The sequence below is a fragment of the Phoxinus phoxinus genome, assembly GCF_949152265.1.
Source record: "Phoxinus phoxinus genome assembly, chromosome: 12".
Classification (NCBI taxonomy): Eukaryota; Metazoa; Chordata; class Actinopteri; order Cypriniformes; family Leuciscidae; genus Phoxinus; species Phoxinus phoxinus.
In genome coordinates this window covers 30,658,728-30,686,546 of record NC_136887.1, presented here as the reverse complement: position 1 = coordinate 30,686,546, position 27,819 = coordinate 30,658,728, and the positions used below count along the sequence as shown (strand labels likewise).

The following is a 27,819-nucleotide window of genomic DNA, read 5'->3' as shown; positions in this document are numbered from 1 at the left end:
AATAAATAAATACAAATTATAATATATTATATATACACACACATTTTGTAATAATAAATAGTGATCAGTCACAGCATCTAAAAATAAAAACATAATATAAATACATAACATTTAATCCAAAATTATTTGATGTATAATATAATACAACATAATAATATATTATGTAATTTAATAGGCTATAATATAATACAATCTTAAAAATAAAGCTTATTTATTGTAATCTATTGTTTCATTAACCTTTACGGGTTCTTAAGATTATTAAAATGTTCTTCACACTAAAAAAAGTGGTCCTTTTAAGATCTGATCACTGAATGTCCTTTAGGGAACGAAAATTGTTTCATGGCATCATTGCAACAACAATATATAATGTAATGTAATATAAAACACCTAATCTAAACGCATAAACGCAAGAAGCCGGTTAGGTTGCATGTACTAAAGCATTCTGGTCTGATTTAACCTCTCACGGGTTTTCGTCATGTCGCCCATCCCACAAACCTCAGCTGATGCAAGAACACCAGCGCTCAGTATAAATACTGCCTGCGTGATAGACACACACATTTCAACCTCTCGCATTCATGGAAGGAGCAAAGAAACACTCATTTGAAGAGTTGGGCGAGCTCTCGGGGAAACACTCGGAGGAAATCACGTTAAAATGGTCTATACACAAGCTCTCGTGCTCGGCAACGGGATGACCGTCAGAAACGAGCAGGAAAGCCTAGCGGAGGACCCGAGCTTCCTACAGGGCTTCAGATCCGACAGACACAAGCTCCAACACGGCGGCAGACTCATGAAAGCACACAGCTTATCAAGTAAGAATCTTATCCTTCTATTGCTCTCTTCATTTGGAAGTCGCTTTGGATAAAAACGTCTGCCAAATGATGAAATGTAAATGAGCGGGGCAGGTTGTCACAGGCGCTGTCTGCGTTTTGGTTTCCTACGTTGGCTTTTTAGATAGTCTAGTTTAAAAATGTTAAATTAGGATCTTTTTTGAATGAAAAACGGTTGAGGCTAGTTGTCTCGTGTTTTATGCGTTTATATATTTAATGTTTATTTTAAAAATTATTACAATATATTGGCCACAAATTATTGTCATATCACTACATTCTATATTGATTATATTAAAACGTATTTTTTACGTAATATATTAATTATATTTTATTGTATAAATCTGCAGAAAAGTAGATTAGTTTTATTTATTTAATTGTATTAGTATTTATTTAGTCATAATTGACATCAACCACATAATAGACACGTGACAACTTGCCCCAACATGACTTTCATTATTAGTTGACATTTTTGTTACCCTGTCCATTTTTTTAAAATTATTTTTTACTATATACATAATACAATAAACTAAATATTCACATTGACAACGTATATAGCCTATAGTGTACCAACAAAATGTATCTTAATGTTCAAAAGCTTTCCTGTATCAAGACTATAAGAATTGTCTGCCCTAAGATTTCTCATTAAGGTCAATTTGAAAGAACATGTGATTATTTTATTGATGACATCATGAGCAGGGATGTACATTGTTCCAGTTTTCCAAACTTGCAACATATTAATTCTGCTGAAGTCCAACAGCTTAGATCATCTGATGACACTGTACAGACTGACGGTGTAAATTTCCTGACCCTGATCCTAATCTAATGAGCCATCGGTCACTCTCAAACCGCTGAGGCGTAAAGTTTCTGTCTGATCAGCTGAGCCTGACACGTTCTTCCCATTTACTCATTCACAGGTCTGGGATCTGAGTGCAGTTTGGAGGAGGAGGAGGAAAGAGAAGACTTGTGTCTTCACCTCGACCTGTCCAAACGCATAGAGAAGTGCCTCTATGACGCTAAAGGAGCGAGTCTGCGCTGCCAGGAGCTGCGTCTGCCCAGGCACATGACCACACGTGTGGCCGGAGACATCCTGCGCTCGTCCGCGGATGAGCCGTGTGGGATACGGGGCGCACTGATCCACATGTTCATGGAAAGCAAGGGCACACTACTGAAGCTGGGCACAGTCATTCCCGATCAGAGCCTCACGCCGACCTTCGAGGTGTCCGTGGTCCTGCAGCCTGACCTGGGCGGATGGCCTCCGCTGAAGATCCTGTTCGGGACCGGGAAGATCTTGAGCCTCCGACGGGAATACCGGCTGATCAAACGGAAGCTCTACTCGTCCGCCACTCCTACTGAACTTCAGTTTTATTAAACTTGTGGTATTAAGAGTAAAATAAGAAGGCAATGCCTGAGGTCTCAAGGGGACTGGGCAACTTTAGGAACTGTTCATTTTGCACATTATTTCTCACTGTTACATCAGTATATTTCAGAGTTTACAGAATTATGTTTTATACTTTATATTGTGCAACTGACATTTCTAGCAGCTATAATATTGCATTATAAGATGCTTAAAATATCATTAATATACATACAAATAAATAAAAACATGGAACCTGATGCATATACTGTATCGTTCAAAAGTTTGTGGTCGTGATGTTTTGAAAGGAGCCCTGAATGTATACAAATCTTACTGACTCCAAACTTTTGAACAATCATGTATAATCTGGGATTATATAATGTTGAAAAAGCTCATCAAAGAATAACAAACACTACTTTGTTACTAGTTGTGACACCGCATGTGTGATACGATCACAGTGGCATGTTTGTATGATTCTTCACTACTGTTTACTGATGTTCAGGGAAATAGGAAGGCTCAGATTGTTCGCTGATAAATGTTGACGCCATTAATAGTTATCGATGTGTTTTTTTGTGTGTGTGTGACTTTGAAACGAACGGGACAAGCTGGTATTGTCTCCCAGTGAAGCGTTTGTAACAGTATTTTTGTTTGAAAGCACAAGTGGAATAAATTATTCTTAAAATAACCCCATGAACATCTTGTTTATTTGCAGACTCATGTTTTATTAAAACATTTCACGACACTATACAAAAACACTGTACACAAAGGCTCTGTACAAAACTATATGTTCTTTCTAAACATACAGATGTCAAATTAAAGCTCACTTATTTAAGAACGAAACTAGTACAGTAAGCCTTTAAACTGTAAACCAAAGCATCAATGATCTTGAATAGGGAAAAATCAAGTTGAAAGAAACCGAGGATCCTTGTTCATTCCTATAGAAGAAAAAAGCTTATTTTTATTGCTCTTTCCTCAGTCGATCTTACATCATCCCAAAGTGATAAGGCGATAGCAATCTTTTGTCTTGAACAATGGCTTGTAAAGTTTCATGCTTGTCTCTAAAAAGTGACATTCTGCTTACTAACCAACTAGTGGTCATGATGGTGGTACATTCAACTTTTTTTAAGAGACCAGTGATGACATCAAGTCAAAAACTTTTAACAAACTCCTCTAACTTCAAATAAACTCCATCACAGTCTACCATCACAGCACACTGGACCAGTTTTTCAGGTCTAGGACTGAAGGTGAAAGGGGGTCAAGCCCTTAAAAAGTCTCTTCTTTTCGTGTCCTTTATGTCCAGCTTAGACTGAGATGAACTGCTGAATCAAACCACCCAGGCATTGAGTAACTAAACTTAGCCGGAACTTCTTAAAGAAACAGGGAAATAAAGCCTATTGAACTTCCGTGACAGCTGCAGTGAAACATCTCAGTTCACTTTTTCATCTTCATGTCGGCCTCAATGGCACTGCGGCGTCCTCTAGTGCCTCCGTCCTGGAAGAGTATACAAGCAGGAAAGATGTGAGCCAATGCTTGTCAGCCCTTGCCCTAACACACCAGACCATCAGAGCCAAACTAACTAGCTATTCCCTGAGAACAGGGAGTGTGTGTGTTACTAGAACATGAGAGACTCATCTTAAAGTGACAGCGACTTCAGAAGTGCTGCACTACATAGTTAGGAAATTGCAGACTACAAGCTGAAACAGAACAGCTAAACAGTAAAACAGCATATTGTTCATAGTAAAGAAAGCGTGAATGTGTTAATAGTAGAAGTGAGTTGCTCACTGAAGAGTTGAAGTGTCTTTAAAAGGTTCTTGAAGAGAAATAAAAACAGGAAAAAACAATCCAAAACATTTGAAGGAAAAGAAAAAAAAAGTGCATTATTTATTCATCCTCATGTCATTCCAAATCGGCACACACACGCGCACACACAACCGTTCTGTCTACCATCTTTTTTAATGCTTACCAAGTTTACAATTATTTGATCAAAAATACAGTAAAAACTGTATTTTTATTACACGTTAAAATAGCCTTTTCCAATAATGTAATATATTTATGAATGTAATTTATTCCTGTGAAGTCAAACCTGAATTGGAACCAACATTAGGGTGAATGAATAATGACAATACCCATTTTTTATGGATTATTAGGCTGAATATATCATGGAGCTCACAACCCTTTTCAGTATACAAACCTGGACGAGTTCATAACAGGGAGCAAATGCTGCTCAACAATCATGAAGCGAGCGATCAGCTCTAACCAATCAGAGAACAGTGTCAGAGTATGTAAATGTTTGTGTGTTTGGTAAGAGGGGACGGCTAATATCTTGTGATCTTCGGCCTGGATACTTACAAAGAGAGAGAGAAGGAAAGCAGGAGAGGCCATGGAGAGGCTGTCCTGTAGAAGGACAAACAGCACAGTGAGAAAAAGAGTTCACTATTTAAAACCTACCGTAGAAACAGACAGAGAGACGGACAGACATGTACAACAGAGCAAAAGCAGGTGTTATGGGAGCATACAGCAGGTATACTAATCTAAAACCCTGATCATGAAACGGAAAGCATCAGAGACGTGCAAAGGGACCAGAATGACCAGACGTTTTACGAGTCCCGTATCATGAGGGAATTCTACTCAGGATGTCATTTGACCCAACAATTAGTTTTAGCAGTAAAGAAAGAGGTGTCATTTTGATCACAAGTTCAGTATGGAGAACCACAAGGCTCAGTACTGGGACCGTTGCTTTTCATCCTAACCATGCTACGGAAGCATGGCATTAGTTTTCTTCGTGCCCTGACCAATTCACGAAATAAACAGTGTGATGCAGCCTGAATCATAATCACACTGTGTTTGTTTGTTTGAAACTAATCTGTATTATATAAAGCACTATATAAATAAAGGTGACTTGACTTTTAATCTTAGTTTGATTGTGATAAATAAGCATGCTTTTGCTGATACTACGGTGACTCAATCTAGCTTTAAATGACAAGTGTATGGGAAATATGTTGCTTTTGTTTCACAATATAAAGAGATAAGTTGAACACATCTGTCATGCATCCGTTTTAAGTAGAAATAGATGCCCTCATTTTAATGTTCTAACTTATTTTTTATTTAATCGCTTAGACCAAACCTACTCATGATATTAATTGTTCATTTTCTATAATGCAGTATTCTGCTTTATAGACGATTCGACTTTGGTTCATAATTCATTTTGCAACATCAATGCCACTTACTGAACTGAATTGAATCAACATTCAACTGAATTGAGCTGAATGATGATTGCTTTACAGCAGAATTGGAAGGAGTCCAATTGGAAGTTTGCATCATTGGTCTTTTTTTCTGTTGATTACAGTGAAGCTGCTTTGAAACAATCTGTATTGTACAGGTGCTTTATAAATAAAGGTGATTTAGCAGACTTGCTTTTGGGAATCTGACAAATCTTTTATATTGCCAGTCACATTAAAAACCTCTTATGATGAATTCAGGTAAACAAAACCGAATCCACAAATCCAGTTTTCTATTGGATTTTGTTTTCAGATGGTTGTGAATTCAAACAAAAACGCAGACTTTCACACTGGTTTTTAACTTGAGTCTCTCGCATATAAAACACGTTGAAAAATGGAGCAGTTTTATATCATGGCCATCTGGTCACCCTGGAAAGCTTCTTTATATACAGGCACACACAGATGAGAAAGAAAAGGAGGATTAAATGAAATAAAGATGGAAAAAGGAGAATCCCAAACTGGAGATGCTAAAGGGAGGATCTGTGGGGTTGATGAGTAACAGAGTTGTGTTCATGTGTGTGTTAGCCGGATGAAGACATGAGGTGTTCATGTAAGTGAGAGTGTGTTGTAACCGTTTCCATGACGACCGCAGCACTCCAACATAAACTCAAAAAGATGGTGATGAAATGAGTGTCCAGTCATTTGAATGATCTTGATCACACAGCTCAGTGTGAAAGCATCACTGAACAAACCATGCAAAAAAACAAAAAAAACAAAAAAAAAACACTGACTTAACTTTGGTCTGGTGTGTTAAAAAAATAAAAATGGCACACAGATTCAACAACAGATGACACCAAACGGCTGTTCAACCCAACCCTTACACCACATATACACAAATTGTTTACAATAATCAAGTTGTATTTACAATACAAGTTCTCACAATAATCACACAAGATGATATACACTATCGTTCCAAAGTTTGGGGTCAGTACCATTTTTCTAAATAAATTCACACGTATTCAGCAAAAGTAAAGACATTTATAAGAAGGTTACAAAAGATTTCCATCTCAAATAAGTGAACTTAATAGCACAACAGTTTTCAACTTTGATAATGATTAGAAATGTTTCTTGAGCAGCAAATCAGCATATTAGAATGATTTCTGAAGGATCATGTGACACTGAAGACTGGAGTAATGATGCTGAAAATTCAGCTTTGCATCGCAGGAATAAATTACATTTTAAAATATATTACAAAAGAGAACAGTTATTTTAAATAGTAATGATATTACAGTTTTACTGTATTTTCGATGACAAAAATGCAGCGTTGTTCTTTCAAAAACAGTTTTAAAAATGTTAATTATTCCAAACTTTTGACCGGTAGTGTATATACAGACAGACGGATAGATAGAACCATAGATTCAGTCTTTTACAGAACAACAAGAGCCACAAATGCAGTGCCGTGTGGAAACCTGGAAGAGAACCCCGGATGGCATCGACTCAAGAGTATTTGTGCAGTAGTCTCATTATGGGTTAGTAGTGCAGTAGTCATTGCCCTTGATTCTCACCTGTGAGTGTGTGTTTGTGTGTGTACATCACTGACCTTCTCATTAGTGTCCTGTTTGGAGTTGTTCCTTTTCCTTCTGGCAGGTAGTTCTGGCTCTAAATGAGGGTCTTTGTGTGCAGGACTCAGGGTCTACATACGAGACTGTGTGTTAGTGCAAGTAACGTTAACCTTACTGTCAGGGACTTTAGCAGTTCACTTGTGCGTGTGTGTGAGTGAGGGTAAGGGACAAAAGAATCTGTTGTTTGGGTCCTATAAGAAAGCGTTTTATCTATGTGGAGTGTGTGGAAACCAAATTACTTCTGAATCTATCTCACGAAAACATATCCGGACAAATTTTAGCCCCAAATCAACGGTACAGTGCATTCAGAAAGTATCCAGACTGCTTTTTTTTCCACATTTCAGTTTTTTCTTATCACAGATCTGGTTCTTATATTGTCCTTATGTGGTAATGTAAAGAATTTAACAAAAAAAAAATTCTGAATGCACTGTATATTATATTTGACAAAGGGACTAAAAAAAAAAAGTCTGTGACATTTTCATGACAATTAAAAATCTGGTTCTAATTTCATTCTTCTCGTTTTGGGGTAAAATAAAACCCGAACAATTTTTTGACAGGTTTTGTGAGATTCACCATCTCCAAGGTTTTCAAATTTATATAGAAAGTATTTGGACAGTGACACTTTTTCCTGCATTTCAGCATTTTTGGATTTTAAATAAAACTTAGCTCAGGGACAAAGTGCTGAAACGACAACTTGAGCGCAGCCATCCCATTAAGAGCCAGAAAATCAATTTGTGCAGATTACCTGCGAGTATTACAACAACGTCATGTGCAGTTCTTAGCCGCAAATCCATTCTGAGTGAACTGACGGCCATTAAGTCAGCAGCCTAAGGACATCATGAGTTATATTTCCTGATGATGCTTCAGTTTGTGCTTTCTCATTCTTTCTCAGCTGGACTGAAATCAGGTCAAGTTGCAGGAACTGTCTGTTCGGTGGCATTGTCAACCGATAGTTGGAGGCAAAAGGTGTTCAAGGCATCAAAAATGATGTTTTCAGGACACACTTGCATTCCTGCTGCTTCACCAGACACAGAAATAAGAGCCAACCCCACAGCATCATCCTCACAGATAAAGCTCCATGCTGTGGTGCACAGGAAGCTGATTTTCCCTTTCCTTTCTTTGACTCGCTCTCTTCCTAAACCGTTTCACTGTCCACAACACTTCACTTCAGATGTCCACAGACTCTTTGATGTCCTGTCCTTGAGGCGTTTAAAGCTTCTAGCCTTGCTCTCTAAAAAAAAGTCCCAGTCTTGGATCTCGATTTGTTCTAGAGATGCAATTTTTCTTCATAACTGCACATGCTTTTCACTCAACAGTCTAGTGTTATTGTTGACTAAAAGTAAAATTATTAAAAAATAACTTTCAAGAATTAGAGACTAAAATTTTAAATTTCTAAATAAAAGCACATTTTAAATATTAATAACGATATAGTATATAAATAATACTAAAATAACAGTCTTAAAGACCTTCTAATGGTCTTCCTGCTTTTTTGAGCTTTGTCTCACTGAATGATCTGCTCTAATTAATCACGAAATGACCAGCTATACTGACACGGACCTGTTCCTTTATGTTTTAATGCACCAACAACAAACTAAATAGGACATACATCAATATAATTTTGTTAAGCCATTGAAAAACTATTAAATGTCACTGGCCAAATAATTAGCGCTGAAAGCATAGTGTGATTGATGGGTCTCCTAATAGTGCTCACTGTGTGTTTGTGTTGTTATTCCTCCAACCTTCTCCACAGCGTCGTTTCCACTGTGTGTGTGTGTGTGTGTGTGTGTGTGTGACTATCCATGTGTGTCTCTAACCTTCTCATTGGGGTCTTGTTTGCGGTTGGCTTCCCTTCCACGCAGGCTCTTGGTGCTGATGCCTGATTCTGATGTTTGCATGATCAGCTGAGTAGCCAAGAACTGCTGTATCTGTTCCAGAACATCCCTCTGCATCTCCAGGGCCATGTGGTAGACGTCATGATCCGAGCTGTTATACATCACTGCGTTCTGGAACATCAGCATGATGTCACGCTGGAACTCCGCTGTTGTACGGATCTGCCCAGACTCAATGTTCTTCTTGATGGCTGACAGGTCCATTGGTCTGAGGAGGCGGAGAAATCAGGAAGGACAGAAACCTTATTAGCCAATAGAAAAACTCCTTACTTAGGGCCCTATGAAATGCATTTTATCTTTTTATTTTTTCTGGATTCATTTTTTTTTTCATTTAATTTTTATTTGGATTCTATTATGAAATCCATTTTTATTACATTTCTACTCAATTATGTTTTTAATTCTTCCCAATTTCCATGTTTTCCATTACATTTTTTCTGAATTCTGTTTTAATGGTTTAATTAAAATTAAATAAATCAAAAAGCATGTCTAATCAATTGAATTCATACAATTTTAACAACTTAATTTATTATTATTTATTTTAAATAATTATGTATTCTATAAAACATTTTTGGAATTTTTGGGGGATTCCATTATGAAATCCCCCCCTAAATTCAGTTTTATTTTATTTATGTTTTCCATTTAATTGTTCTGGATTTAGTTTTAACGGTTTCATTAATTTAAATGATCGAAAGCATGTCTAATCAATTGAATTCATAAAATGTAACAATTTAATAATTTATTAACATTTTTACAATGATAGGGCTCTATGAAATGTTTGAATATTTTTCAGAAATTCAATTAATTTAGTTTTTTCAGGATTTATGATTTAATACAAATGTACTATTAATATTCACAGATATATCACAATTTAATTAATTGTACAGACATACTTTTGCTTAATTCATCCACATTCTGTTCTTTACAAAATAAACACATTCGGTGTTATGCTATAAATTCCATTTTTATGACTGGATTTCGGAATTCCTTTCAAGTTTTCATAGGCCCTACATACTCAAAAGAATGAGAGATTCGTATATTTAAAGCAGTCTAAGCTTGGTACCTGTGTACAATGCTGTGATAACCAGGGGCGATGTCATCAGACACAGGCTGCAGAAACACACTTGCATACCTGAAACACAAAACAATAAATTATACACACATACTACACAAACACATTTCTATCTACAGGTCGTTAGTTATAAAACAGCACCTGTGTCAAGTAAGAATTCCAAGCTCACCTGTGATTGGCTGCTGCCCGCCACACCAGCATGATGGCTTTCTTCCAGATCTTCTGAGCCTGCAAGGCCTCTTGATCTTCACTACACATTGAGCTGAGAGAGAGAGTGAGAGAGAACATTGTTAAAGGTAGGTGAAGGATAAAAAAGAAAGTAGTGTATGCTAACACACATGCACTCAGACACTCACAACTGTGATGAGGCAGGGCTGCTGGCAGTGGAGTCTGCAGTAGTGTAGCGCTGGGAGTGACTGCCGTATCCATCCTCACTCTCACTGGCAGGAGGATCAACCTCCGAGAGATAAGCACCCTCTCCGTCCACATCGCCACACTCTTTCATCTCCATCCCTTCATCCACATCCACCTCACTACCTCCATCCTCTTCTTTAACCTCCTACATCATGTGAAAGAGAAAAATAAATAATAAATAAAATTATTAGCAAAGTGTTTCACTGTTTTCTTTCAAAGCAGTTTCAAGAGTTGATGAAGTGTAAAAATAAATAATTAGAAAAAATTATTCTAATTCAAAATTATTCAAAATAAAACAATTACAAAAAAAAGATGAAATAGATTATTTGTTTATCTGCATGTTATGTTACTATTAACTGACATGAGAGAACTATGAACATGCAAAGGGGTTGTTAAATTACAACAAAAAGAAGTGACAAAGAAGTTTGGGAATCACTGTTTTAAAGGAGTAGTTCACTCAAAAAAGAAAAATCTGTCATTATTTCCTCACCCAAATTCTTTAACTCGCTATCTTTCACGGATAACAGGAGATATTTTTGCAAAATGGCCCATTTATCTTATTACCGTTTTCGACCAGGTTTGACTTCAACATTTATTTGAATAATGAATATTTGAATGGGGCACAAATTCAATTGCGCAAAATATTTGAGAGTTGCAACCAAAGGTACAATTATCATTGAATAATAACTTACATTTTGGTCTTTTACTCACATAAAACTATCAAATGACTTCATAAGACTTGAAATATGATGCGGCGTGTTTTGTATAGACCACTTTTGTGGTGTGTTTTGTTTTTCTGTCCCCAATTCGCGATTCTTGTTTTTCTGTCCCCAAATTTAAGACCTCTTGAAATGATAATTAAGACTTTTCTTCTACCATTTAAGATATTTAAGACTTTTAATGGCCTTAAATTAGATAAAACTGAATTGAAGACTTGATGAGCATGAACTATTTTCTCATTTTGTGTTCAACAAAAAAATAAACAATCAATTTAAGCATCCTTCCTGAATACAAATATTATATACATGTATAAAAATAATCGTACTGATCCCAAACTTTTGAAACAGAACTGTATAAGAAAACAACATTTTCATTTTGCTGTTGCTTTGCTGATACCTTTGTGTCTTTCGCTGAGGCTGAGCTGTCCTCTGAGTCCAGACAGGGCGTCACGGTCTCTGGCTGAACCCAGTCCTCCACCTCACACTTCACAGCTGGACTTGGGGATCTGATCTCCTGCTGCATTTCCTCCATCCCTCCTTCTCCCTCTCCTTCCCTCTCGATCTTAACTTCACAGGCCAGGGTCTGCCCTGCGTCAGGGGCGACGGGCGTCACAGCTTCCCCTGTCCCTCCGTCGACCGCTTCGGTTTCTGTAGCCTCCTCTACCAGAACCTCCATTTCTCCCGGCACATCGGCAGGGTCAGGGTCGCTGTGTGAGACCACTGGGGCGGCGCTCTGCTGGACGATGGGCTCTGGTTCTTCTTCCTTAAAAGACTGTGACTCCCAGGGGCTGGTGAGGGGGTGTCCCCCGACCGCTGGATCCTCACAGAGGGAGAGAGCCGCCTCCACTGCGGCTGCGTCCAGAGCCTCCACAGGGTCGTCCACCTGAGACAGAGCGATTTGATTACTTTGTTTCAGATTTGGCAATAGAAAGAAAGAGCTTTTCAACTATTCTCTGTTTGAAGAGTTTTTAAAAAAATGTTTTGAAGGAAACCATGAAAGCCCTTGGTGGGTTGGAGAGCTCTTGTAATTTGTTACATTTACAAGTTTAAATACTAAACGTAACATTCCTAACCTTCATGTCACTTTTCCGTTGTTTCTGTTGTGTTACTCATTACACTTATACACTCATTTACTGTTTTTAATGAAACATTATAAGAATTAGAAGTCACATTTTTTTCTACACGTTCTGCATTTGCAGTTAACCATAAAGGAGATGTTTGTTTTCTCTTTCTTTTTTTTTAGAAATTGTCAGCTTGTTTATTACAACCATTTATAGCAGTTAAAAATGCATTAAAACCATATGAAGTAGCAACCAATAACACCATCACAACAACCATACACCGGTGGTTGTATATGTTTTAGTGTGTGCATACCTTCTCCTCTATGATTGCAATGATGTCTCCAACAGTCTCCAGGTCTAGTTCGTGGGCCATGTATGACACTGACACCACTGTGTCCTCCTCCACCAGTTCTGTCTCTTTCCCCTCCACCTCCGCTGGCGTGGACGAACCTGCCATTACCGCCTCTGCTCCAGAACCTTCAGCGACCGCTGCGGCTCCTACACACAACACACACACACTCACTCTTACTATGGTTCATCTCTCTTATGGAGTGCTCTGAAGAAGAAGTGATTATTCATTTTAAGAAGAAAAACCACATCAATGTTTTTAAATGCTGAATTTGGACTTTGGGGACAGTAAAAATGTCTATACTTTTATTCGGCAAAGACATATTAAATGGATCAAAAGTGACAGTAAAGCCATTTATAATATTACAAAACATTTCCATTTCAAATAAATGCTGTTCTCTTGAACTTTTTATTCATCAAAGAATGCATCGTGGTTTGGTTTCCACATAATTATTAAGCAGCACTACTGTTTTCAACATTGATAATTATAAGACATTTCTAAAGGATCATGTGACACTAAAGACTGGAGTAATGATAACAAATAAAATTAAAATCAGCTTTGCATCACAAGAGTAAATTATATTTTAGAATGTATTAAATAATTGTAAAAAAAGTTGTTTTAATTGTAATAATATTTCACTTTTTAGTGTACTTGAAATAGAAAAATAAATGTATAAAAGTCTTCTGTCTAAAATACTTTTGATGTTCTATATTAGACCTGCAGTTCTAGAACAAATCTGCAGTATTTCCTGTTATTCTAGAATATAATCAGAAAAGTCCAACACTGTCTGAGTGAATTGTGATTGGATGAGGATGATAGGATGAACTACACATCACATGACACAAACAGGAAACAGATTGCCAGAGCAAAACCAGATTGCCTGAGTCCTACAGAGAGAGTGCTGAAGAGAGGAAATCAGAGAGATCAGAGACCTGTTTTAGGCACAGAGAGGTGGCCCGGGGCTGGCGGGACCACTGTGGGGGACTTAGGGGGATCAGCACTGACAGGTTTCTGCACTGGGGTGGAGCTCTCCAGCAGACGAGATAATGTAGGAGCATCTGACACAGAGACACACACATATAGCGCTACAAACAAGCACACTAAAGCCAAAGCTACTTTCACAATACTCAAACTACACAGTAATAATGCAATACAACGGGCGTGAAGTCTAAAAGTTGCATACAGGACGCAGTCAAAATAACTTCAAATTCAGTTTGTTCACTGACACAGAAAATGTTAAACGTTGAAGAAGGACATTTAAAACGTACATCTAAAGCAAGCAGATAGAAGTGTGTTTTCATGTTTACCTGCTGTGATGTCTTGATTAATAGGCAGAGCGGTTGCAGAGGTGTGAAGCTCGACATGAGATCCATTACTCAAACCTGTGGCCACATCGCCTTCAACCACCTGCCCGACAAACCCACACACAGAACAATATGACAAACAATTCACAAAATCTACAGGCACATTCTCCACTTTTAATGCAGGTCAAGGTTTCGTAGATTAGCTGTACGCAGAGTTAATATGAAAATATTAAAAACGTTAACAGACTATTAATAACATTTTTGTTATTTAAAAATATAGCTGAAATAAAATACAAATACAAATATTAGATGAAAAACTAGAAATGCTGTCTTGGCAAATAACTGAAATAAGCGTATGTTGAAGCACAAAAATAACTAACTGGAAATAAATAAAAAACTAAAATGAATAAAAAGTCATTATTTTTACAGAAGCATAATATAAATTATGAAAGCACATAAAAAATTACTTTAAATTAAACTACAACTAAAATGAGAACTGAAATTAAGAAAAATAGCTCATTAAAACAATAAAAACTGCAATAGTATATAAAAATACAAAAATAACACTGTAGCAAGTGACAGTTTCCACTTAAAAGGGTAATTCACCATTGGCAAGATGGCCTTTTAATAAAACTGGCTGTCTATGTAGTAGAAATGCAACATCTCAAGATGTGTTTTTAAAAGTTGTACTTCTTTAACTACACAGCATTCTAAAAAACATGCTGCTCATGTGCGAGATGCAGCAAAAGATGCAAGATGCAATGGTCAAAAAGTCAGTCTAGTGCATGTTACAGATATGTATATATATAGATTTTAAATATATGTATAGTTTACATAGAAAAACAATAGAAAAGCAGCACGGCAGAATGCAAATGCATGCTCTGTATCAACGTCCCCAAATATTTTGATTTAAAAATGTACTGGCTAACATTATTGCATGTGAAATGAGTACTAAAACAATGCCCTTGTCAATATGCCAAATACTCAATGTAAAGCTGTTAAATGTTATTATACCATGGTCTGGGTGAATACTCTATTCTGATTGGCTGCAGGGTGTTCATTAAAAAGTGATGTAGGACACCTAGTAAAGGAGTTCTAAAACCGTTAGATTTCGATAGTAAAACGAATTCAAATATAAACTAATGTTTTAAAAATGTGTTATTTGGCAAGTGAACATGGTATAAGCAGGTTAATGCCCTTCGAGGTGTCCATTGTCAGGTATTAATGGACTTTGGCGGAGGCAATGTGACATGCCTCTTAAATCTTAAATCCAAAGGCTTAAACTTTGAGTGCTTTACAGTACCCCTCTCTCACCAGTCTAGAGCTGGCAGCGATGAGGCTGCCCTTCTTCAGCAGTTCAGACAGCAGCGGGGAGGGAGGTGGTGTGGCTTTCGGAGCGAGGTGTTTCTTCTGTGGGGAGTCGTCCACCAGAGCGCCCAAACCTGACTCTTTAGGCCCTGAACCCGTGACCTCTGACACAGGCATGAAGACGGTCACTCCTTGAGTCTAGACAAAAAAAATTAAAAATCATGATTTTGAACACTTAAAGTCAGATTCAAGTTAAAAGGTTAATGAAAAAGAAGCAGGAATTCACCATGGGACCGGCACAGGATTCCTCCGTCATTGGTTGCGATGTGTCTGGCTGAGAGACTTCCATGCTGGGAGAGATAGCACCGGGTGGAGAACGTACCGTCACGCTGGGGACTCTCTTTGGTGTGTTTTTAGCTGCCTGACGAACTGGAGAGAAAGAGAAATAAAAATAATTATGCAAAATAAACAATATTTCACTGGCAGCAATAAGCCAAAGTAATAAAAACTGAACTTTCTTAGTATTCAAATGTAATATATCTGCAATAAGCTCCACGTTAAACTAATATTATTTGAAAATACATTAGCAATGTGTTGAACTGCTAACATATAATTCAAAATAACTTTTTTGTGTGAAGGCATTAACTTTTAAAAGTGCTGAGTGACTGTAAATCTCACCCTGATAGGCCGCCTCAGTTGCCCTCTTCTTCTGCTCCGCCTCATCCTCTTCCTGCTTCTTTTTTCTGACAAGCATGAGAACACACACAATCCCATGATCCCACACACAATGCACATATGTATTACATTTTGATGTTTGCATTAGATTATGGGTAACAAAATGATTTCTCGATGTGCTGTCAAATAGATTAATATCTAACGTTCTTAAGTTTATGTGTGTGAGTAAACATGTTTGTATGTGTGTATATATATATATATATTTATACACACATATATTATTATTAATTTAAATGAACAAAAACTTTTATATTAGATGTGATTAATCGATTTGACAGCATTAAACCAACATAACTTCAAATCAACATTTCAAACAAAAAAATCTAAACTTTGACAAAAAGTAGTCATTGACAATGTCCAAAAAAAGCAAAAAAATAAGTATGTATAATATAATAATGTACAAATATGTAATATATAAAAGCTAATAATTATTTTTTTTATATTATAAATAGTAGGGCTGTCAAACGATTAAAATATTTAATCACGATTAATCGCATTAATGTCATAGTTAACTCGCGATTAATCACACATTTTTATCTATTCTAAATGTCTCTTGATTTCTTTTTGTCCCATTATTTTTTTCTCATTTTAATGCTCTTATCAACATGGAAAAGTGGATCGGCTTGCTTTGTGCAAATGTTTTTTTATTATTATTGAAAACAACATTGGCATATGTGTTCAATTTCACACTAACATTCTCACTTGGAGCAAATAATCTCTAACACAATGTAACACTGTCCATCAATAAAAGGGTGAAAGAAATACTGACGAGGTAACGTTACTGATATTGACGAGTGGGCGTAGAAACGCATCAGCTGTGTGTGTGCTTGACCATCAAGTGGTATTTCAGACTGGACGTGCTGCGATGATAGCTCAGTTCACAACGACAAAACACACAGATTACTTTGGTCTTGTCAATTGAACCATTTGGCAACTTTTTAAAAGTAAACTTTCCATTCAGAATCTTTATTGGCCTCCATTTCGGCGTCTCGCGCCGATCCACTCATCCACTCAAAACGTAACGTTCAGACGAGAAGCGCCGCGTCGCGCAGCGGCTCGTATTTAAAATTCGAACACATTATTCTCTATGAGTGCACACACACCGGCGGCGCCATTCAGCGTTTTTATTGCTGGCCATAGACTGAGAAAGTGCGCGTCCGATGTGCTAGACGTGCTCAGTTGTCCTAGACGCGGCTCGGCTCTGCGCTTCTCGTCCACTCTTTGGCGGCTCGCAAACCCAAACAAGTGTGTGCGGCGCGCCTGTTGTTTTGTATCTGGTCTAACGTTACCAGTTGTTGCAAAAGCATGTGAAAAAAACTACAAAGTTTGCTAGGCGTTAATCTCGCGATAAAAAAATTGACGCCGTTAAAATGGGTTTGCGTTAACGCCGTTAATAACGCGTTTAACGGACAGCCCTAATATATAGACATAAAATTGAATTAAACAATATTCACCTCTAAATTATGCAAAATGAAATACTCTCAAAATAGCTTTGAAAAATATTGTTGAAATGAATAGAATATATTGCATTCATTTCATAAAAATAATCTATACAATCATGGGGCTCTGATAATTTCTGAACATCTCTGATATCGCTAACATAATATGACAATGTCTATTAAATTAATTTTCAACAAGAGTGGTTGAAACTAGATCATACTGAAAGACATTTCAGAAAATGAAAGGCTCATTCTTATCATAAAGAGGATGAAGTGACAGCACAAATGTGGAAACAGTACAGAATTGTCTTACAGCTCTATCTCTGCCCACAGCTCCTCCAGTTTGGTGTCCATATGACCTGCCTGGATTAAATCCACCTCTTTCTTCAGTTTCCTGAAGGTACAGAACACATTTATCACATGTGAGTGGCAGATATAGACAGTGAGAGGGAGAAGGAGGTGGAGACGTACCTGTACTTCTCCTGTGTGTCTTTGATCAGCCTCTTGAGTTCCTCGATTCTTTCTGCTGTCAATCTACGGACAATCACGTCCTCAATGGTCTCAACCACCTCCCCTTTCTCACCCCGCTTACGTCTGCAGGGAGAGCACATGCAAAACTTGCCAATGAACATGTGAATGAGATGGTTTTGGTTGCCAATGATACTGGCTAAAATAATAGTGTGAAGTCTAATTACACAAAGTCTGTGAAAAATCATAAAATGCTTCTCCATGTATTTACTGCTTACCACGCACAAATATAAAGTACATCTTCTTTTCTGGTTATTATTTTTCATTGTATACACACACCAGATGATTAGAGGACTTTAACTCTTGGGTTTTGCAAGAACAATGGCAAGATTTAATAAAGAATCACTTACTTTGGGGCCTCTGTGGTTTCCAGCAGCTCAGAATATTGGGAGGCACAATGCTGCAGAGTCATATTGACATGTTAAAACATAATTCATTCAGCAGATCACTAATACTGATATGATCAATAATATGAATTACCTTCTGGGAGAACCAGTCAGGGGGTCGTCCAGACTCGGAGAAGGGCTTGATGGCTCTGCTTACAGACACCCTGACAAAAATATAACAGTGTATCGGACACATTCAACAGTAAAACATTATCCTCATGTTCCCTTGAGTCATTTTGAGCAAAAACATATTTTTTTTGAGTGTTCATCAAAGGGGTCCAAGACCCTAGGACTTTTGTCGCACTTGAAACACAAATACACAAATTTGAATGGATTCGAGGAGTTTAACAACAACAACAAAAAGAGTAGCAAATCCTTTCAATTTGATGTAAGGATTGCTTTAGTACACATAGAAAAACCTAAAAATGCTCAAAAATCTAACTAAAAATGCTACAACTTTACAAAAAAAAGTATTTTGTAATGTTTACATGTGTATCTGAATGCACACGGAAGAGAAATGACTTTAGTGCCCAGCTGAACAGCTCATTTGCTCCTTATAGATTGGAGCTATAAGGCCATCTAGTGGCTGAAGTCATGAAATTACATATCAAGCATCACTTTTTTTCCCCACAAGAGGTCCGCAGACAGACACCCAATGCCTCCCCAGATCCCCCGCTCAGCAGAGCCGTCACAACCATGACCCTCAGAGGGGGATTAGCTCAGATGGTAGAGCGCTCGCTTAGCATGCGAGAGGTAGCGGGATCGATGCCCGCATCCTCCAATTTATGTTTTATGCCTTAATCATAACAATTAACATAACTGTCACTCTCATTTCTAAAAGTAAAAGCCCCACGTATGATTAAGGGTGATCAGCCGCAATACAAACACTGCTACAGGATAAAGCCCTGAATTATTTAACACGCTTTAATTAGCTTAGACAGTTCAATGATCATGAGTGTTAATAATTATTTATTCTTACCAGTTCTGATCTCCGCTTCTCATCACTGAGGAGGCGAGACAGAGTTTCTCCCGGATAGACCATGGTTCAGTCGGACCCAGCGACAGCATCTTGTGTTCTACAGGGACAGTTAGGGGTTCAAATTATGAGTTTTATTTAGCTGAAGTTCAATTTATAACAAAAGTGTAGGGGGAAATTTGTTTACAATAAAAAAGGCTAATCACTAATGTAGTGTGACCTTAGTGACTTATTTTAAAACGACACGAACCATTTCTTATTACATAGAGAACGTAAAATAGTACATTTTGTTCAAAAATAGAGAGAAATGTATGTTGAAAATGTAAACATAGATCGTCTTTGTTATCATGAAGCCAACAAGCGCAACCTCTATATTGCTCACCCCGGCGTTATTATGAGCTTTAGATGCTATTCTCGCGCACGAGAAAATACTTCAGAATTCAATTTACAAAGTGCTTTTGGTTTCAGACTGTAATGTTGATCTATTTATGAAATAAATTACACTTACTTCCCACCCCGCTCGACATTTTCGCCTATGCGAAACAGGCCGCGCGCTCGTTCGACCCACTTCCGCCGGTACTATTGTAGTGTAACACCCAAATGAACGCTATCAGGTGTCGCACAGATATGATTCCCTCACAAGTTTTCTTTTTTTATAGGGGGATTAGCTCAGATGGTAGAGCGCTCGCTTAGCATGCGAGAGGTAGCGGGATCGATGCCCGCATCCTCCAATTATTTATTTAATTTCAAAAGTTAAAACAAATATCGTTATTGACGAATATGCTATTTGTGATTATTGTAACTACTAAGTAGTATAACGGTTGCTGTTCCTTATAGTTCAAATTCATTATAGATTTATGGAGATAGGAATCGCGAGGAATTTAGAGATAGCCTAGAAGTATGAAGGACCATACTTTCCCCCAAGGCATACTCTCTACTACAATATAATTACAATATGGTATTATGCAATGAAAATTAGAACGTTTGATTAGTTAAGTGATCCAATTTTTAAAGAACCGATTCTGAATTCTGAATAAGAACCGATGCATTCACATGTTGCCAACTTTGGGACTTTGGCTGGAGTGAGACTGTAAAATTTCAATGCGCGCGGATAATTTTTTTTGGTAACCCTCATTTTAAAAATGTCAGTCCTTGTTTACTTCGTATAAACCCTGATTTATGCATACACAAAAACAATTAATAGAATGGAAACGCGTTTTCAAAATGTACAATTAATTAATTGATTGCACCATAAAAAAATAAATAAAGATAGAGGTGATTAAATAATAAACATGTAAAACAACAACATCAAAACAATAAGAAATCTCAAAACAAAAGAGACACATATTAGTTACTCAACCTCCCCAGAAAACCACAACACACGTTTCACAAATGAGGTTCGTATGAAGCAGGGTTCAAGGCTGCTTGTCAAGGTGCCATCGAGTGACAGTCTGTTCCCGGTGTTGTGCCGAATTCTGACCATCGCCAAATTATTACCCCCCTAGTATTGGTAGGTTTAGGATTAGTTGTGGGGGAGGGGTTAGGTTTAGGGGTGGGGTTATGATTAGGCAATCAGGTACTGATTTCTACGAGGGGGTAATAATTTGGCAGGGGGTCAAATTTCGGCACAACACCTGTGTCAGTCTTGTTTAGGCCAATAACTGAAAAGGTTCGCTCAGCATCCGCATTTGAGTCTGGCAGGCTAAACACAATATGTGCAACCTTTAAAATGCCACTTGCCCGATTTGCCAAAACGTAATTTGTACCATGAGCCTAGCTATTTTTATTGAGCAATTAGCTAGCCTACATAATAGTTGAAGTCTGTAGTACTCTCGGCTCACAGACTGATTAGGCAAGGCTACGTATATAATGACAAGGCACATCATTTTATTATCTGCTTACCTTGATTGTCATCCAAACTTTCAGACGCGCATCAGTGGCTCCGAACCCATGCTCTGAACTCTCTCTGAACTTTTCACGCGCAACTGACGTGCAAGGGTTTCAGCGAATCAACGATCAGAGAATACTGCAGTGAGAACGTTGTAGGCAGATGTTACAGTTTTTTTTTTTATATATATATATATTGACAAAAGAAACAACAACATACAAAACTCTCGCAGGGGCAGATAATATACATGCGTATATACAAATGTTGTTAATGTACAAAAAGTATTAACCAAGCAGAAAACCACACCAACAAAAACAGATGTTACAGCTGTGGGCCTTAAACTCATCTCCTGTCAATACGCTGTGGTCTGGTCTAGTCATCAACAGAAAATTAACGGATTGAGAGGGGAGAAAAATGGATTTTGGCGTGACATTTCTTGCGTGTGCGTGAGAGCGCGAGATTGATGCTGAAAGCGCGAGTTTCACGCCAGATGCGTGAGAGTTGGCAATTCATTGTTTTATAAACATAACAAATAAATTCACGTATCATATATAAATGGATTTTGTTAAAAGACAAGAAAGACAAAAACAAACAAACTTTTAAGTCGAGATATTGAACAAGATTGACACCAAAAATGCACTTGCTCGTAGGGCTTCCGTAGTTAGGCCTGGCGGTGGCGGTGGAAGAAAACAAATGAAAATCAAGGTAAAAACCTCATGAATTGTATATTGTTACGTTTACAATCAAGCGGGTTTGTCAAAAAATATGCAACACATTAAAGTATTTAATCGTAAACTTAGCCTACATAAAAGAACACTAGGCTACGTTACCTATAAAATTAGTCTTAGTCTGATAAGCTGGTCATTTTATTCCACAAATGTTTAATATATGAACGCATGCATAAGGGCGGAACACACAATGCATAATGTTATTGACTTGAGGAATTACTATCATGCATGCAATGTTGACGAATTGTGAGAGTGTGGAAAATGTGTTTTACACGTTTATTTTCTGAACCGTTTAATAAAGTGCCTTTATTATAAAGTTTTCCTAATTTCCATTGCTTTTCCACGGTTCCACAACGCCTATTACATTCATATTTGTGATTAGCCTAGTTATTTGACGTGGATGCATTAGCTAAATAAATACCATAAAATACGTATGTCATGTCACTGTATAGCGCTCAAAATAATACTGTAGTTTCCTTTTCAGCCGCCAGGTGACAACAGCACACTACCATACGCAGATCATTTATAATTCACATTTATCTAGGGCCCTGAAGATGCCTGCCTCAAAAATCCCCATTTTTGATGAGATACTCATATGCAACTTATGGTAAAGATGTTTTATTAAATGATACTTATATAAGTATGTTCACAGTCACCACTTGTTGTTATACCTATTGAAATATAGCACGTCTCCCACCTGTTATGGAACCTTTTTATATATTTAGGACCCCAAAGGAGAAATCATTATTACTAGCAATATGGGGAGGCTGTCAGAGCTATTACTCTTCTTAAGTGATGTGAACATTAGCAATATTTACATTTAAATCGGCAAGCCTATCAAAAAGCTATCTTTCTGAAATGATCAAGCCACAGGATGATCCACCAATAGTTTAAGCAGGCATACTTGTCTGAGAAAATGTGCTTATTTGTCTGGATGAGCTACAGTTAACATTAATGTCAGCAGAATATACTTATCAGGATGTACCGTAGTAAATGTGCCCTTTTCAGACCGAAATTACCTGTAACCTTAATACTAGGCCTAAGCTGGCAAGTAGCCTACACTGCTGAGCAATGATTGCAGTGGCAGCAATTATACTTGAATGTGTCAGCAACTGTTTAAGAAATGAGACTCATATTTTCAATGAACAACATTGTTTTTCTAACGATTTGTGCCTATTATTGTGGTCTCGATCTCATGAGAAAATGTTAACATTGTACAAAGTGATTTGGTACTATAAATACATACCATGTGTTTGGAAACGTATGATTTTTTAGAAAAAACATAAGCATGAAGGTTGGCTAAACCTACCTATTTAGTCACAAATTCGCTAAAACGTAAAATAGTTACGAGTTGTCATAAGAGTGTTGCGTTTTCAAGCCTGTAAACCCATTGCGCATGCGCACAGAGCCTGGATAACATCCTGCATGGTTCTTCTATTCATGACACCTGCCAAATACGCCAATCAGAGAGTAATTGTTCAAAACAATCCTGAATTTCACATCTACCCAAATTATGACTAATTAATATGAATCCCTGAATAGCAGCATTTTCACAGTTTGCGCTACTGAGCTGTACGTTTATTCGTCAGCAGGATCAGACCAACAGATCCATGCTGAATTTCTGAACACTCCACCGGAGAACCTGCTCTGTCTGTGTTCTACAGCAAATATTAATGAACGCATCGGCATAATACGATGTCCTCAGGCGTCTCTACGGTTATAACACCATTCACTTGAATCAATATCTCTGTTGCATTTAATTGATGAGCTCATCTTATTCTGCGAAGGGTTGAGGAACGCCCGGGGCGAAAGAAGAATGTGAGGTGAATGTGTGAGGGTAAGTGGCTGGGTTTCGTTGGGGAGAACCTCACTGATGTATATGCTGCCTGTAATCATATTGATGTGTCGGTCAGACAGGACCGCAGCGGACCTGGGCGCCCAGCCTTGTGGTGTGGGTTGAGTTTGTAGCATTCACTTCTCTTGCCCGCAGGGGGTTTGAGGAAGAGCTACACAACAACAGCTGTTGCTAGAGAGAGAGAGAAAGAGAAAGGGAGGTCATATCGAGACCAAAAGAGAGGAGTGACAGATTAAGAAATGGGATGTTGGAGACCATGAGCTCAGAGGCGTAAACACAAGACCTGTTTTCAGTAGCTAATGAAAGTATACGGTTGGATATTGACCCATTTTCCCCTTTGTGCAGCAATACAATTGAATTGGACTTTAAAACTCTCTCACACTCTAAGGTGAAAACTAGGGACATTTCTTTTTCAGTGATCTATTTTACATTTCTAATGATATATGAATTCAATCATTTGAAGGGGAACAAATCCTGTGTATTTTGACCATCATGGTAAATGGAGTAGGCTACTGTAAGGATTTATGGTAATCATACTATACTATTGCAAAGACATCAAAGCCAATGATGGCAAATGTAAATCGGATATTTCAAACAGTTCGTTTCAAAGAACTGGTTCAAAAAAACGTTTAGGTCATGACATGCACATTGCATAGGCTGTTAGTGTAATATTTAGTGCTGTCAAATCGATTAATCGCATCTAACATAAAAGTTTTTGTTTACATGATATGTGTGTGTCGTGTGTATATATTATTATTATATATTATTTAAGTGTTTGTGTGTGCTTGTATCTCTGTGTGAATATATTTATATACAGGTGAAACTCAAAAAATTTGAATATCGTTAAATTATTTATTTCAGTAATTCAACTTAAAAGGTGAAACTAATATATTATATAGACTCATTACATGCAAAGTGAAATATTTCAAGCCTTTATTTGTTATAAATTTGATGATTATGGCTTACAGCTTATGAAAACCCCAAATTCAAAATTAGAATATTGTGAAAAGGTTTTCATAGCTTTTCATAAATCTTGATCTTGCCATGAAAATTGATGCTGATTTAAATACAAAAAAGGTTAGATGCATGAACACCGACACGTGAAGTAATGAAACTGAAACCGCTACGTTATAACAATGGGCCCTTTATTTACAATATAGCTATATAGTATACAGAATATTTTGGTTTTAGTTGTCTTCTGTTCTCAGTGAGTTTTGTTTTCTTTTTCTATAATTGTGAGAAAAGTTGAAATGACACATTGTATGCATTCAGTGTTATTATAGGCCTAATGTTTTGTTTGCAATATCTAGCTCATTAAGTCTAATTTCACTTTTCAGGCTGTAGACACACAGGACAGCTTCAGATGGGGACCAAAAACAAGGACTGCCCTGGGAAGAACGCCTGGTCACTGTGGTAAGAGAGTGGTTAGTTAGAGATGAGCCAAAATGATTTTGCTTGGTCCTACTGTGTTATTAATACGAGCCATTAATGCATCATACTTTCTGTAACTCTCTCTCTCTCTCTCTCTGTTCATCTCCACTGTCTTTTCTGCCCACTGAGTCCATTAAGCACAGAAAGCTAAAACGGTGTACAGGCTGATGATAGTTTCTCTCTCAGCCTCTGGCCCTCTCCACTCCATCAACCTCTTTCTCTTTTTATCTGTCCCCCTCTCTCTTTCTACAGTTTCTGTCTTCGCTTTCATAAACTCGACCCCTTTTTGTGTTAGTTGAGGTTAGAAACCTCACAAGTGTGTGTGTGTGTGTTCTTCATCTGTCCTCTGGGCCAAATTGTGTTGGTATTCCTGGCTGAAATCAGGGCATGCATCATGATGGCCTCAATTGGCTCATTAGGGCAGAATCCACCTGAGCCCCAGAATTACACACACAAACGGAGTTAACTAAAGCAAGATATCTTTATTAGTGGCACTTGCTTAGGCACTTATATCTATTACTACTATACATGGAGTTCGATCCGACCCCTACCACTGCACTTTGTGCTGCAGACATGAACTATATCTCAGATCATGTGGATTGTTGATCATGAGTCGTTTTATAGAATGCAACAGTCCCGTTCCAGAATTATCCCATTAATTTTCTCCATAGGAGAATTGATTTTGAACGTTAACTTATAAACCTAGACCGGCTTACTATGAGCTACGAGGTTGTTTGTCGGTGGTATATGCTTTTGTTGAAGCCAACAGCTTGCATTATTTAAACTAGTTGGTTAAATAATCATGTTTAACAGCAGAATTTGTGGTGAAAAACTATGTCCCATGATTATGCAGAGAAATCTCCACCAATCAGAGAATTAAACAAGAAAACTGCACCAAAAGAACACTTTAGCGCTCATCCACTCACTTGAAGCACTGCGGATGACCTAGAGTTAGTTTCCCTATGCTCTAAAACTACTTACCAGTAAATATTTGTATGCAATGCATAATAATAAAAGTAAAATGTATTCTTGTTTGTTAGGATTGGACAATATTTGGCCGAGATACAACTATTTGAAATCTGAGGGTGCAAAAAATCAAAACATTGAAAAAATTGTCTTTAAATTTGTCCATTTATGTTTGCGATTGTGCTGCATTCACTCACAAAAATAAATGTTTTATATATTTACCATTGGAAATGTACAACATATCTTCATGGAACATGATCTTTACTTAATATCCTAATGATTTTTGGCATAAAAGACAAATCGATAATCTTGACCCATACAATGTATTGTTGGCTATTGCCACAAATATACCCGTGCGACTTGTGACTGGTTTTGTGATCCAGGGTCAAATTATAAGATAAGATAATCAACATTTTTAAACCCAACGTTTTATTTCTCCATTGTTTTTTAAATAGTTTACATTTACATTTTATTCATTTAGCAGACGCTTTTATCCAAAGCGACTTATAAATGAAGCAGTTAAACTAACAATAGGACAGCAACAATATGCAAGTGCTATGACCCTTCCCAGTTTAATCTAATGCAGTACGTGTATACAGATAATAGATATAGAATAGAAGATAGTATTAATGGATCAAGTGTTGCTGAAAAAGATCCGTTCAGCCGTTTCTTGAAAATGGCCACAGAGTCAGCAGCTCTGGTTGAGTTGGGCAGATCAGTCCACCAGAAGGTCAGAGAAAGAGATTTTGTGCCTCTTTGAGATGGCACCACAAGATGACGTTCACTTGCAGAGCGCCAGTTTCTGGATGGCACGTAAGTCTGAAGTAATGAGTTTAGGTAAAATGGAGCAGAGCCAGTGGTTGTTCTGTAGGCAAAAGTCAGTGACTTGAATCTGATGCGAGCGGCAACTGGCAACCAGTGCAATTTTGTGAGGAGAGGAGTGACGTGTGCTCTCTTCGGCTTGTTAAAGACACTCTAGCTGCAGCATTCTGGATCCGTTGTAGAGCGTCTGACAGAGCAAGCTGGAAGACCAGCCAGGAGAACATTACAATAGTCCAGTCTGGATAGAACAAGTGCTTGGATGAGGAGTTGTGTAGCACGCTCTGACAGGAAGGGCCTGATCCTCCTAATGGTGTGTAAGGCAAATCTGCAGGACCGGGCAGTTCTAGCAAATTGTTTGTCGCAATGCTCCATGGGATTGCAGTTCATTCCCTCATTAAAGCCGTTAAATACACATTTTTTGTACCTTGGTCGTCTTGTCCAATTTTCAAATGATTTAATGCTTCAAATCAAAGTTTGTAATGTTGTGATTTACCTCATTGCTGGTTGTTTTGGTTCTATGTTTATAACTCTTAAACAAAGACTTTTAAAAATCTCTATGTGAAAAATAAATGGGGAAAAATACATCCAAAGCCAAGGCCGCTGAAAAACGGACAGACGGACACATTTACTTTTTCTAATCGATTGAACTTACGATTTTTAACCCTACATATGAGCAATAGTAATGCTCACCTTAGCATACATCACAAAAATATTAGGTGGTGTATAGTGCACAGTAAGCAGTGCGCTGGTCATTCCAGGTGGCATGTCTCTTTCCTCTCCTTCTCCTCCCGCCTCCTCTCAGGGGGACTCTATGATGTCATGTCTCCGTGTCACCCTCCCCTGCCCCGCCCCTCTCCCTCGGGACATTAGCCAATTTGCCAAAGTGCCTGAGTGCCCCCCCCCCTCCCCCAACACCCTCTCGCTCACACCC

The 27,819-nt window shown here is 37.7% G+C and overlaps 2 protein-coding genes across 9 annotated transcripts; one reads left to right on the top strand and one right to left on the bottom strand.

The window, feature by feature from the left end:
- Positions 1-488: 488 nt before the first annotated feature.
- LOC307007779 (DNA damage-inducible transcript 4-like protein) lies at positions 489-2,870 on the top strand. The gene is made up of 2 exons (XM_079630120.1): positions 489-809; positions 1,742-2,870. Exons 1-2 carry the CDS (start codon positions 653-655, stop codon positions 2,194-2,196), a joined length of 612 nt encoding a protein of 203 aa, XP_079486246.1. The 5' UTR covers positions 489-652; the 3' UTR covers positions 2,197-2,870.
- On the bottom strand, positions 2,867-21,246 carry brd8b (bromodomain containing 8b). 8 transcript variants are annotated; one of them, XM_079630112.1, is made up of 19 exons: positions 19,707-19,825; positions 19,202-19,298; positions 18,317-18,386; positions 18,187-18,236; positions 17,780-17,902; positions 17,622-17,702; positions 15,813-15,877; positions 15,421-15,563; positions 15,141-15,332; positions 13,830-13,929; positions 13,455-13,580; positions 12,487-12,671; positions 11,510-11,995; positions 10,336-10,538; positions 10,149-10,241; positions 9,971-10,039; positions 8,836-9,118; positions 7,000-7,092; positions 2,867-3,672 (listed from the first exon to the last, which is right to left on the bottom strand). In XM_079630112.1, exons 1-19 carry the CDS (start codon positions 19,723-19,725, stop codon positions 3,613-3,615), a joined length of 2,538 nt encoding a protein of 845 aa, XP_079486238.1. In that variant the 5' UTR covers positions 19,726-19,825; the 3' UTR covers positions 2,867-3,612. The 8 variants fall into 8 exon arrangements, with proteins under 8 accessions (XP_079486238.1, XP_079486241.1, XP_079486239.1 ...); XM_079630113.1 differs by lacking the exon at positions 19,707-19,825 and adding an exon at positions 21,101-21,246 and having other exon boundaries at positions 2,879-3,672; XM_079630114.1 differs by lacking the exon at positions 7,000-7,092 and adding an exon at positions 4,531-4,575 and having other exon boundaries at positions 2,879-3,672; positions 19,707-19,796.
- Between the last annotated feature and the right edge of the window lie 6,573 nt (positions 21,247-27,819).